The sequence below is a fragment of the Morus notabilis genome, unplaced genomic scaffold (assembly GCF_000414095.1).
Source record: "Morus notabilis unplaced genomic scaffold, ASM41409v2 Scaffold752, whole genome shotgun sequence".
Taxonomy (NCBI): domain Eukaryota; kingdom Viridiplantae; phylum Streptophyta; class Magnoliopsida; order Rosales; family Moraceae; genus Morus; species Morus notabilis.
The window spans coordinates 101,423-115,264 of NW_010367838.1; the positions used below are offsets into that span (position 1 = coordinate 101,423).

At 34.9% G+C, this 13,842-nt stretch overlaps 1 protein-coding gene across 2 annotated transcripts; it reads right to left on the reverse strand.

Annotated features, from left to right (window-relative positions):
• Positions 1-637: 637 nt before the first annotated feature.
• On the reverse strand, positions 638-13,836 carry LOC21392137 (DNA-directed RNA polymerase I subunit 2). 2 transcript variants are annotated; one of them, XM_024175648.1, is made up of 28 exons: positions 13,738-13,836; positions 13,333-13,509; positions 13,046-13,128; positions 12,832-12,951; positions 12,282-12,358; positions 11,801-11,864; positions 11,592-11,662; positions 11,323-11,400; positions 11,144-11,189; positions 10,182-10,362; positions 10,012-10,064; positions 9,857-9,930; positions 9,597-9,714; positions 9,259-9,346; positions 8,831-8,946; positions 7,005-7,132; positions 6,845-6,924; positions 6,141-6,382; positions 5,658-5,822; positions 5,390-5,554; positions 5,182-5,256; positions 4,325-4,428; positions 4,151-4,226; positions 3,413-3,541; positions 3,100-3,240; positions 2,391-2,603; positions 1,746-2,003; positions 638-1,338 (listed from the first exon to the last, which is right to left on the reverse strand). In XM_024175648.1, exons 2-28 carry the CDS (start codon positions 13,496-13,498, stop codon positions 928-930), a joined length of 3,522 nt encoding a protein of 1,173 aa, XP_024031416.1. In that variant the 5' UTR covers positions 13,499-13,509; positions 13,738-13,836; the 3' UTR covers positions 638-927. The 2 variants fall into 2 exon arrangements, with proteins under 2 accessions (XP_024031416.1, XP_024031417.1); XM_024175649.1 differs by having other exon boundaries at positions 13,333-13,512.
• Between the last annotated feature and the right edge of the window lie 6 nt (positions 13,837-13,842).

Here is a 13,842-nt window from a genome sequence, read left to right on the forward strand (position 1 = left end):
GAAATAAACTATTCAAGATTAATGATGTGCTATAATTTATCAAGCTTAATGAATTGTGCTATTTGTTTTAAAAGCACCTATAAATGTGCTATATCCTGTACGGAATGAGATATTATATTAATCAAACCTAAGGACTCTTCAACTATTAATGAACTAATAGAACGAATCAAACTTCCACCAGTAAACCATACTCGCTTTAATGGAATTATTGTATATAAAAATTAAAATATTAGCAAATTTCCATTTATCTACCGGACTACAAATATGGTATCTTAAACCTCATTCATTTCACTGAGTTTTTAATTTTAAGTTTCTACAGTTAAAAAACTCTCAAAAAATATCACATCTAACTTTTTTTGTTATAATTAAAAGTTTAAAAAATATCACATTTCAACTCGAATCTCGAATACATAAAACGAATAAAGCCTTGTTGTTTATATTCACTTTTGTCCAGTATTTTTACGTGATTTCAAACTTTTTCCTTTTCTGTTTTCTGCACAATTCAATAGATAATAGGTGTGCGGTGTATATTTTTCAGCACGGACACACACCAGAATTACACAAGAAGCAGGAGATTTTGCCAAATATCCAACCTTTATATTCATCATAATCACCGTCGAGGCTTAAAAGCCGGTAATCAAGGAGAATAAAATTAAAATTTCATAGCATGGTAAAAATCTCTAATCCATCTGCAAAATCAGGTTACAGCTATAAACTCGAAATGAGGAAAAAAAAAATTCACAATATGCAAACCAGCAAACTAAAGAATATTGATAGACATGACCAACTTCTCTGGTCCACTGGACAGAAAGGAGCCAATCAGACTCCATTTAATTGATGATCAAGTAAAGAACTAAAGCCAATATGTACAACAGAAAACTGGGACATAGTTTCACAATCCTCAATGTCAAAATTGTTGTCGGGACCTCAAGCTCCCGCACCATTACTCACCTGGAGGGTCATTTTTATGTTCATAGCTGCCAACTCTGAAGCCAAATATCTAAAGACATAGGGCATCGCAACCGTCTCCATCCCTTTACTTGTATGACAAGCATGGCAGGTAGCCTTTCTGGAAGATTTGATGGGAGGTAACCCACCGATCTCACGAACCCGCTTTTGTTGGTAAAGGAACGTTGTTGTGAGGATGCTTCCGCACAGGGAACACACGTTGGCAATATGGTAATCCGAACACGTATGTAACCTATCATGCAACAAATATGCTGCCCCATGGGCAAGCATGGAGTCGCGTTCCATTTCCCCAAAACGAATACCACCACCACGTTTCCGTCCTTTGATGGGCTGTCGGGTCACCTGGTCTATTATTCCTGTGGAACGGACCTGTATACCAAATGAAACCGTTGGTAAAGGAACTGGTGATCTGTAACTAGACAAAAAGCATACTACATAATAAACATTGGTATGAAAATAACATCATGAAAATAACCCTTTTAAGAAATTAGCAAGCATCACAAACCATTTTTAAGGTTAAAGAAAAGGAAAAAAAAAACAAAAAAGTAGAAGAAAAGCCACTAGCCAAAGAACCCAAGGCTTTCAGAAATAAATCTCTACAGAACGTCAAAAATAATGACCTCTGACCCTAAATAAACCCAATAAAACTTAAAATGACCGCCTTGTACAACATAATTCTATATATTTCAGCTAATTTATATTTTTTACACAGGCAAGGACATTATCTTAAAAGAGAGGAAAAGAAGTGAGATGTAGAGAGTTGATAATGTTCATACCTGAAATTTATCTGAGACCATATGCCGCAAGCGCTGATAATAGACGGGCCCAATAAAGATCTCACATGGAAGTTCTGTTCCATAAACCCCACTGTACAATACCTCAACGCCATGGTAATTGAATCCCTTCTCTCTTAACATTTGACCAAGTTCATCAACAAGTGAAGTGGAATGTTTTGATACAGTTTCTTCCTTAGCCTCGTTCAAAGACCCAGAAAAAGGAGTTGCGTCAACATATTTTCCGTGCAAGCTACCTCCCTATCACAAGAAATAAGTTTCTTTATATGCTCGTATCAAAATATCTCAATATAAGACCATCTCCAATGCGAATGCCAAATGCCATATATTCAATCTTAAAATGAAAAACTATGGCATAATGAGAAAACAAGTTTAACAATTCCTGAGTCGAATAACCTAGATACAAAGAGTAGTTACTAGAAACAAAATAGAGGAAAAAAAAAAATAGAGCTAAAAATGGGGTGGTCCATCATCCAAATCAACATCTCAGTACCGTTAATCATTTAATTAATTTCTTCCGGGGTCCTGAGACCAAGATTAGAGGGATAAACTAAACAACATTCAACTTATTTCTGAACCATAAGAGAGTGCAATTAAATATTAATGATTACATCTTAATAAAATTACCTTCGCAGCAACTGATTCCAAAAGCATGGCTATAGTCATCCTCGAAGGAAATGCATGTGGATTAATAATAAGATCTGGTCGCATCCCCGTAGCTCCAGAAAATGGCATATCAATATCAGGCCACAACTGAGAGCAAACGCCTTTCTGCCCATGTCGGCTGCTAAATTTATCACCAATAATGGGGTTTCTAGGTTGTCGAAAGCGAATATTGACCTGTTTAAATTATATAAAGAAAGGCAGATGATAAATACAAAGCCTTAGATACAAACATGAGGATGTAATATATTTTCATCCATGAAAACAAACCACCAGTATAAGAACAAAAGATACTTAGTTAAATACTGGAATCTGATAGTCATCTATGTGACTTTTTTACACATAGGGTTATGCGCTAGGCCCAAGTGTACAAGGAATCCAGTGCACCAAGGCTAAACACAGTGCCTAGTATTTTATTTTTTCTACTTAATTAATTATTTTGTTTTAACTCAAAACTTCCAAAACTCACTCAGTGTGCCTCAATTCTGAGAATGTAAACCGCAGGCCCCGCCAGGCCATAGAATATTTGGGAGCATAAAATTCGTGGCCATTCATAAAGAAGGTTGGAACACACTCCCGCACACGCATAATTATACCCTAATTATGTACTTTAAGAGTTTTTAATCATTCTATTAACAAGTATTGCAGAACAAATTTAAGATTCACTACCTACCTTCCGAAGTTTCTGCTTGTTTTTCACATCAATAGCGACATAGTCAACAACAACAGGTTCTGAACCTTTTCGCTTCATAGTTCTTGTCCCACCTGTTACTTCATTATAAATGCTACAAAAGGGTTCATTTGGCTTTATTGTCTGAAAAGTTGTTTTTTTTTATTTAAAAAAAGAAAAAAGAAAAAGAAAACAAGATGGTAAGTATAACAATGAGCTTCTATTTCATAAATTCATGTGTGCACGCATGCACGCACACACATGACCACACAGCTAAAATAAAATGAGAAAAAGGGTACAAATATGAATAGCTAACCTGACCAACGTAAGGAAGGCCATCTGAGTCGATCAATGAATGCATTGATCTGTCAACATTACTCCTCCTAAATACAGACTGAACTCGGTCAGACCTATTACTTTGATCAGACAAGTCGATTGTTTCTGTCTGCAAGACGTTGGTTCGTTAGGTGAACAAGAGTTCAAGTCCCATGAGAAAGGTAATGCAATGTATTGGTAGTATTTATACAAACTACAACAATTAACAACAATCATAAAGATAAGTCTTCAAAAAGATACTGAAATTGTCAACCTCACTTGACATTGGCATTCAAACTTGTAGATATAAGCATAGGTTTATATAATCGCAACATTTTTAATTCGGAGGCTGGGAAGAAATAAGAACTTGTATCTAGTAATTTGGTAGGAAAAAAAAAGGGAATATGAAGAGAACTAAGAAAGGACAAAGAGAAGTTGGCCATTAAAAAATCATGGTTACGATCAAACACAAAAAAAAAAAAAAGAAAAAAGAAAAAAAAAAGAAAAAGAAAAAAGAAAAAGAGAGAAAAAGATAAGGCAAGAAAACCATAAATGTAAACTCTAATTTAATGTCTTTAAGAAACTATAATAGCTTATGATCAAGATAATTACATCTTTTATAGAAAGACAACCCGGACCTAGATTTGGGTGGGGGTGGGGGTGGGGGTGGGGGAAGGCGTTGTACGTTCCTAATTATGGACTATTTTATGAAGCAGTATGTAGTATAGCAAGAACAAACCTGATATATTTGTCCATGGAACATTCCACGATCCACAGAAGACTTATTTAGAATCATGGCATCTTCCATATCATATCTGGATTTCATAAAATAAAAAAAAGGAGAGAGAGAGACTAAGTGATCCCCAAAAATATAGAAACTGAATTATTACTCAAACATGTCTGAAATCCTCACCCAGTATATGCAAGTACAGCAACGATTGCATTTGTGCCTGATGGATACGCATCCATGTTGTACTTTGTATAAGTACTTGTACGTACAATGGGAGATTGCGGGGTCTAAGAATGCCAAGAAGAGTTCATTATAAATCAAATACGGTAGAGAAATAGCGAAAAACAACAGATATGACAACAATAACACAGAGTAAGAAGTATGACTGTATGAGTAGATTTTGGCCCATAACCTGAAGTAACAAATACCCATACAGTCATACTTCTTACTCTGTGTTATGGCCCATAACACAGAGTAAGAACTTTTTGGCCCATAACAGAGTAAGAACTTTTTGGCCCATAACACAGAAAAAACTGAACTATGGCAAACAAAACCTCCAATAAAAACTTTTCTTTAAAGGTTTTGGATTATGCTGATTTCCATTTTGAATCATTAAAAGTTAAGAATTAGACAACATGATGGTTAGGAGTTAGCTGCAACTGTTTATCATGGTTATCTCATAACCAGTTGAGCCCTTTCTAATCTAGCTTATAAAATTTATAAATGCATTATCCCAACTTCTTTATATCAGTATTAAGGTTTCCACGATATAGGTGGTAATAGTAACTTGTGCTGCCATTGCGTCTTGCACAGAGAACTGTAACAGATTAGAGGAAGTTAGAAGGGAAAGGTTAGGCGGGGGAGAGTTAGTTAGCCCATACTATAGCAATGTGGGACACAACCAGAATCCTAACAAGAACTTACAAAAATTAGTAATGTAGTCCTTTTCCTACTAAAGGAGATCTTTAATCACATAAAGACAACAAACAGATGAACGGAAGGGTGGGGAGCAAGAGGAATAAAAATAGACATGAACCAACCTGAAGATGGTATAGTTTTTGATCAGCACGGCAGTGAAGTGCTTGTAAAGAAAAACCCATTGTTTGTTTTGCCATCTACAGTTGCAACCCAAATAAGGAGTAAAGAATGGAATGGGGAACACATGCGGCAAATAGATAAACAAGACATGACAGCAATAATTCATCTTAATGTAACAAAAGACAGACGGAGGTTCCAAAGATAAATAACCTGACACTGGTACATGTTACGCGGACTTTGATTATGGTTTGGCCAAGGTATAAGATTAGCAACAACACTGAGCATCCCGGTTGGATGTATTTCTTCATGAGTTGCAGGAAAAGAATCTCTTCTTCCACCATCCCCACCGTCAGGACATTTTATTTCCATGAAAACCTATTGTGAGCAATTATGGATTAGTTTCGCTGCTAGTACTACTTACTGCTCCGGAGATCACATTATGTACACACACACACACACTCCATGATGCTGTATTTACCTGTTCAAATGGCCCAATAAGTTCGATATTTTGGTCATCTGTAGATGGGATTGAAATATTTTTCACCGGTCGAACAAATCTACAAGGGGATGTGAACAGGTATAGACCAGGATATGTTCCGCCCATGCTCAAAGGAACATATCCCACTTCAAGGTCATCAGGAATCTGAAAGTTATCCATGCAACAACAACATCAAGTGATGCCGCGTAATTAGGAGATATTTTAAGTAGGAATTATCTAGGAATTATCTCTTCTATTTTTATTAGGATATGGATTATGTTTAGTTTCTTTTTTATTTGAAATTTGAGTTTACATAGGATTAACGCTCGGAAACGTATTAGCTTATTTAAGGACCTCTTCATTATTTAATTGTTCAGTTTTGGTTATTAAAAAGATCCTTTGAGAGTTCTCTCAATTATCTGCGTTTTCTACGCATAACAGGGAATTGAAGGGGAGAAAAATGGACAAAGTTCAAAGACAAACCTCTGAAGCAGGTGAGACTTTCAATCTCCGTAAGTGAGCCACAACTTTCTCAATCACACTGGAAGATATAGAACCAACAATTCGACCATCTAAGAGAACGGAAAGAACTTCAGGAGGACCAGCTTGAACCAACTTCGGCAATGAAGGTGACATTCCAACCTCAACCAAAACACTCAGAATAGACATCCTTATCTTAAAGAAGTCCTTGTTGTTTCCTTGTGAATCGAAGTACGATGTAATTCCTGAAAGAAATATGATAAGGTTAAAAGATGTCACTTCAATGGCAATAATAACATAGAACTATCCTTATAACAGCCACATCTCAGTATCAAAGCAAGACATAATAAAAAAATATCCATAGTTTGCTGATTATTTTCTTTGTTAACGACTAAATAGATGTTAACCACAGTATCAAAACAAAACAAAGTCAAAAGTTGCCAGTTATCAATAAAACCGTTGCCTTTATCTGTTCCTGCATTTGTCTATCTATAGATGTTAACCACAGTATCAAAACAAAATATAGTCAAATAGTTGCCAGTTATCAATAAAACCGTTGCTTGTTTTACCTCTCTCTCTCTCAAACAGTTATCAATGCATCTTCTTTACGGAACAAAATGTAGAATGTACTATCTCTTTGAATTCTTGTGAAGAGAGCCTAAAAGAAAAACAAAATATATTATTGGTGCATTTAAACAAAAACTTACGACATGTGCAAGTCAGATGGTTTAGCAAGCCACATGGTTCCCCATCAGGTGTATGCACAGGGCATAGGAAACCCCAAGATCTGTAAAACCAATATAAACAATTAATCAAATGCAAAGGGCAAAAGTGTACAATGCTAATAAGTTGGTAGTATATGCGTACTCAGGTAGCAGCTTCCGCACACTAGTTGTACGAAGTCCAGCAAATGAAGTCCCTCGATGTACAGCACGAAAATGAGAAAGGAAACGTAAATAATTAAGCCTCTCGGCCTGAACCGTAAAGCCTGCCCTCTGGATAAATAATAAAATTCATTAGGGGCAGTTCACCATATATATAACATTAGAAAAAACCATATTTCACATTTCTATATATCCAATTGACATAAAAGTCCTAAGCCCATAAATAAACTAAACTTCAAGCTGCATGATTTGCTTCTTTACAAAACGATAAATGATTTAATCAAACTTGTATTGTTTATGTAAGAAATTAACAAGTACCAAGTCCGACATCCATGTCAAAGCACAAGCTTAATAACAATCTGTGGGTCTATAGAGTCAGAATTTGGTAAACCAATTTTTTCGGACTTCATCAGGAGTTGGGATTCTTTTTTATAGCCCTATTCGAGTCTCTTGTTTAAGAGTTTTCTTATTTAGTAATCACTTATAGCTGGTTTTATCTCTACTTTTGGATCTAGGTTTGTCATTTGTGGAGAATATCTCTTTTTTTTTTTTATAAGAAACAAGGAATTTTATTAAAAATGAAAGGATGAAAATAGAAACAAGGGATTTTGTGGAGGATATCTCTTCCTCCCTTCCCTTTCTTATATTATTAATAAAGTTCATTTCTTTTCAAAAGAAAAAAAAAATCCCATGCTAGCTTTGGGCACACACGGAACCAACTAAGGCCTATTGTGGCGCCACCAAGGGAAACCTCCACAACCATTTCCACAATAATGCCTGATTCTTTCTTCAATAAATTCCTAACACCAAGGCAACCATCCTTTTTGCTCAAAGAAACCTTAGACAATGCCACCAGATTATCCACCCATCCTTTCTCAAAATTGTCCAAAGGAAAAGTTCCATTTTACTCTCCAACTCTCTGTCTACCATCACTGGCAATTTTACTAAAAATTTAAAAATTAATATTATAGCCCGCCATTCAATTTTTGCTTTAGTTATTAGCCTCCATTGACATAAATTTCTGGCTACGTCATTGCTTTCAGGAGCCTAAGGCATTACCAAATGTGAGACAAGTTTTTAGTTTTATTAGTATTTTATTTAGGATTCCTAGTGAGGCTAGGATTTATCAGCCTTTTTGTTTGATAGTTTTGATTGTTTGCTTTCTTGCTGTTTTTGCTTTGTTTTTCGGTATTGTTGGATATCTCACCCAACTTCCCCCTTGTACCTTTTTGATATCATTGTTATTATAAAACATCATAGATATTTTACAACAGCATTTTCAATCCTAACTCCTAGAAGGTGTAAACACTTCGGGCCCGTTTGCTTCATGCGTTTAAACCCATGTTTTCATTCTGCTACAGTGTTTTCCTCACAAAAAATTTGAATTCCAAATGTCAGAATCAAGAATCACTGGTTTGAACGCATGAACTAAACGGACCCTTCATCTTCTTTTGTAGCCAAGGTTCTATTTTCATCTCACCAAAGGCTCATCTTGAAATAGTAGCCAATTAAAATATTTATCTTCTTGGATCACTAATCCTCACACACCTACCACGTAGAATACAAGTCATATCATCATTTATGCAGTAGGTGATCCTCAAATTTATACTGGTAAGTAGTGAGTAAATGACATTACTAGAAGTTTAAATGTTTTTCTGGCTCAAAAAAGAAAAGCATGTTCCTGACTTGCAAGATATTTTCTATAAATTCAGTTCCAAATGATAGAAACATCCTACTCTACATTTTTAAGCATGAAGAAAAGAAGAATGTTATGACATAAATACAACAACCCCAGTAATAAGTCAATACCTGTTGCAAGTCTAAACCTGTCTGAGTAGCAAGTCTACCAGTTTTTAACATGTTTTCAACAGCTGAACTGATCTGTTTTGCCGGATTCTTATCCATAACCTTCTTTACTTGTACCACTGCATTATAAAAAATGGTCAAGTAAAACAGTTAACAAATAATATGTCCAATACGTGGAGAGCTTTATTTAGCTAATACTGTGGACTGGTTAATCTTAAAACAGGACGCATAAAAGAGAAATGAAAATTATGAAACCAGGATCAGGATACAATAGTATAAAGCAGGCTAGCTATGTTAACTGCAGTGACATAAGGAATTCCTACTATCGAAATAAGATTACTATAATCATACAACTCTTAAAAGCTAAAATCAAAAGGACTTTCAGACACATACACATACACACAAATGATGGAGAAAAGACAAGCACATACAGCTGCAAAAATCAAAACTTTTGCCTTTGTTGGTGATCTCATCTTGAAGAAGCTTTTTGGCCTTGCTCAACCAATCCTCCAGTTTTTCCTATAAGCCACACAATATGCAACAAGCAAACATGAGTCATAACTTACAACAGAGTTAGACTATACTCGTTACAGATTCATCTATTGATAATAAATTTAAAAGAAAACCAAATTGCAAGTTGAGCTACTGGAAAAGTTTAACGTGTCATTCCACTTTGACCTTTTTGTACTAATTGTAATAAACACTATTACAATTTCTAAGTGCTGAAGTTTCTTGTCTAAATACTAATAAAGCAGCATCAGATTTCTACCTTGAGATAAATGGCAATCAGGTGACCAGGTAGTAAGACTTCATGATTTTGCAAGGAATCTGGATTGTCTGGTACAGAAGTCTGATCTATAAGTGAAAAAAGTTTCTGCACCATGAAACTAGAAACAGAACAAAATGAGAACATAAACAATCTCAGAAATAAGAGGAGATAAAAATATCAAGACAATCAAAAGAAAAATCAATCTTTAGAGAAAAACGAAAGCCCAAAACACAAAAATGAAATCAGAAATTATAACTAACATTAGCAGATTGAACTTGTCATAGTTGTTATCAAGGTGAACAAATATGTAGTCCTTCAAAACAGATTCGGCAACCTACAAAAGGTTAAAATAAATGAATAAAAAACAAAGGAAAGAAAGAAAGAAAGACAGCACAATTGATTACCAAAAACTCACAACAGAAAAACTTTTGTTTTCGAATCCTTCCATGACAGGTTGAAAGTGCTCTCCTATTTGATGACAATTGGAAATTAACAGAGTTAATACTATACATTTTGACAAGAAACCCATTTTCAAAACAAAAAAAATAAATAATAAACAGAACTAAAAAAGGAGATCAAAATTACCAATGTGCTCTAGACATTCAATGCGAGTGTAAAGGGACAAAGCACGAACTTCATCCAGGATGATCTGAGCCCTCTCACCAAGAAGTTGTGTTCCAACAACGCCTTTTCCCTTACCATATTTCTCACTGTAGCAGCACGTCAAGCTTGCATAAATCTCACGATCAGTAGTGTCAACAAGAGCCTGCAAATTAGTGTCACTCATTTTTTTTTTTAAGAAAACACCTTTATTCATAATTATCAATAGGTTACAAGAGGATAAGGTATCCTAAAAATACCAAGGAAAACAGAACAAAACAAAAAATTTAATCAGATAAAACTAAGGATTCATCTTCCTATCACATCTTTCTAGTAAGATTCATCTTCCTATCACTAAAACGAGCAAATTAGTTTGTCACTGATTAAATTGAAAACAAATGGTCGTGTTCATAAAGTTGTGGCTCTCTATTGGTGGAAAAACTTGTTGGTTAAGGTGATGTGGGAGTGTGGTGCTGCTGGCTACTTTTTGGATCATTTGGATGGAAAGAAATGGTAGGATTTTCGAGGAGATTGAACAACATGCTAGCTGTCTCTTTGAAAGAGTCAAATATCTAACATACTTAAGCGCTTTGACGGATGAAGGTTCAAAGAATTCCCTTTAAGTTGAAAGTGTTTCGAGTCTTCTTCTGGCCTCTTCTATATCCTCCTTGAGACCTTCTTGTCCTTGACAGATTCTTTTGTTGTAATTTTCTTCATTAATTAACAAAATTGTCTCTTATTTAAAGGAAACTAGATTCCTCCTAAAGCTATAGTAAAATAATCAAAAGCAGCTGCAAAGCAATGATGAAGTAAGCCCATCATATAATCAAATATCGAGAAATTAAAAATACAAAATGTTTGCCAGAAGGGAAAAGCATGTCTTTTCTTTTCTTTCTGTTTTAATAAGCAAAGACTGCATCAGTGATCTAGAAAGGAAAAGAAGTAACCTTTAACACAATGCCAACTGGAAGCAGGTACTCTCTTCCATGTACCCTGCAAAATTATTAAAATAAACAAGTGCACTAATATGTATGCATGCATAAACAATTGTGTATACGAATTCCCGTAGTATCTCAAAGTTACAAGCCATTTTTTCTTTGCTAGTGGCAAACATAAAATTGCTCACCAAAATCCAAGTCTTGCACTTCCATTACGAAGGTAATACACTCGCACCGACACTGAAGACTGATCTTCTCTAACACACCTTGGTTTTTTTTTGAAAAAAAAAGAGACAAAAATTTAATACCAAAAATAAAGGTCAAATACGTCGCATACAAGAAGCTGATGCCAAACAGAACAAAACTTTAACTAGAATATTACCAACTGATAACTCTTTTTCTAAATATAACCGATCTAAAGGGAAATCAGATGAGCAAATAAAAATAAGGATAATACCTTATACCAACTGCTTTATCAGTATATCCTTGCCGCCGATCACGAAATGAATTACGAACCATACTCATTGGCTGAAGAGAATGAATACATACCAATGGTCTTAAACAATGGAAGGGGAGCTTAATAGAAACTCAAATTTCATCAATATAAATGAAACAACAATATGACCTAGAAGCCACCAAAAATCTCAGTGAGGAAGGTCCACTTACGTAGTTTCTCTTTGGCAGTATCAAAAGTCGAACAACTCTTTCAAGCCCGTTTAAGATAAAGTAACTATGAAATAATAAAAAAAAAAAAAACATAACCCAATTAGAAAGAGTAAATCAATAAATAAACCAGAGGGGAAAAAAGTGCAAAGAAAAATGTGCTGTATAAAGACCCTTGGTCCGTAATGAAACATAATCGGATTTCCAATGGTTAAATAGCAGTTTTTGGTAGCATTGTCAACATTAGGACAATACACAAATTCAACAATTATGTTAATAAAAAATTACTAATACTTTATCATATAGCCATTCAATAAGGATAACCAACAATACAGTGGAATTATGGCAGGCTCTATATCAGGTATTTGTACTAAAATATCAAAATGTGCACTTATAAAGTCTGACAATCATAAGAATTATCCCACAAATAAAAAGATATGCCATTTTCAAAAGTAAGGATAAAGTTAAAATCTAAAATACTCACCCACCCATTTCTGAATCCTCTTCTTTTGAGGCAACTAGTTTTTGAGGATCTGCACCACTCAAGTTGCAAAGCTTTGACTGCATTGAACAAAAAAGGAAGCACACAATGAAAGAATCCTCTTTCCTCTATAATTGATTATTCTATCAATGAGAGGAAGTTTTCTTATTTAACCAAAAAAAAAAAAAAAAAAACAGAGAGAGAGAGAGAGCTTGAAAGGAATGAGAAAATGGAAAATCCATAATGTTCCAAACATGATTAACAATATAGTAAAGTAGGCACTTCTTAATAAGAAACTGAATTTTACTCGTACGATAACAGGAAACAAGGACTCCTCATAATAAAAACAACAAACTAAAGAACAAAAAAAGTCACTAAAACCACATAAAACGAAACAAACAACAAGTAAGTACCCCCTTAATCTTTCCAATTCAGAATAAGTAAAGCAAACACTAGAAAGCACTGGATTTTGTCTTTTAGTTGCCTGTTTCTGGAACCACCAAAGGTGTGCACTGCAAAAAAAAAAAAAAAAAAGACCGGAAGAGCAACAAACCTTGAGCATTATAGGAAACTGTCCAAAATTGAATTTCTCTCTTATAACAGCTCCATTATCATACTGAAAGCAACCATCAGCCATGAACTTCCCCGTATACGAAATCTTAGCTTGTCTACACTGTTTAGATAAAATCCAACCATCCCATTAAACATATAATTTGTAAACACGTGATTAGTTGGCAAATGAAATAAAAATAAATCTGTCTTATTACCTCGAATGGTAGCAGAGGGTCTTTCATGGATCTAAACAGTTGTTCCTTTTTGGGTGTGAACACTTCGGGTCTATCCAGCCATAGTAGGGTACAAGTCAAGTCCAAACATCAATTACATAAGAAATGAAGAATTAAAAAAAAAAACACACACACACACACACAACAAAGATCGAAATTTCCCACTTCGATTCAAAAACGTATGAATAGTTTCTCGATTTTCGCTAATAAAATTAAGGAATAAATAAAGAACCGAAACACCAAACAAAAAAAAAAACAGAAAAGGATATTCCTGAGAGTCTTGTTGGTGGAAGGATCATGGACTTGGATGGGCTTGATTCCAAGAAGCAATGTCTCCAAGCCGGCGTCGATGAGGTGATCAAACGACTCAATTTGGTGCCTAAAAAGCTCTCGAAGCTCCTCCAGCGAGTCCGCCGCTCCCGATTTCCTCCCCATTTCTTCAATCCCTGCTGTTCAAAACCAAGGCCAGAGACAAAGATATACATGTGTATATATGTATATATATATATATAATAAAATTCTTTAAAAAGACATATAATTCGACAAAGCATATTTTTTTCTTCAAGACCCGCAATTCAAAAAGTAAAACCTCAAAAATTCAGTGGCAATTTCATCCTGTTCAGATATCACCAAACAGCTCATACGAACACACACACACACACACACACACAAACCTGGGTGGTGGGAGATTGTGTTTCAATAATTTAGATTTAGATTGATGCAAAGTTAGGGTTTTTCTTTTCTTCTTGATGCAAAGTTAGGGTTTTTCTTTTCTTCTC

What these genes read in the sequence shown, in the direction of transcription:
- LOC21392137 (XM_024175648.1), bottom strand. Translation starts at nt 13,498, where the DNA reads ATGGGGAGGAAATCGGGAGCGGCGGACTCGCTGGAGGAGCTTCGAGAG. An exon ending in AAGTCTCACCTGCTTCAGAG is followed by an intron (nt 5,823 to 6,140) that starts GTTTGTCTTTGA and finishes GATAACTTTCAG; the next exon opens with ATTCCTGATGACCTTGAAGT. An exon ending in TGGTCTCAGATAAATTTCAG is followed by an intron (nt 1,339 to 1,745) that starts GTATGAACATTA and finishes TTTGGTATACAG; the next exon opens with GTCCGTTCCACAGGAATAAT.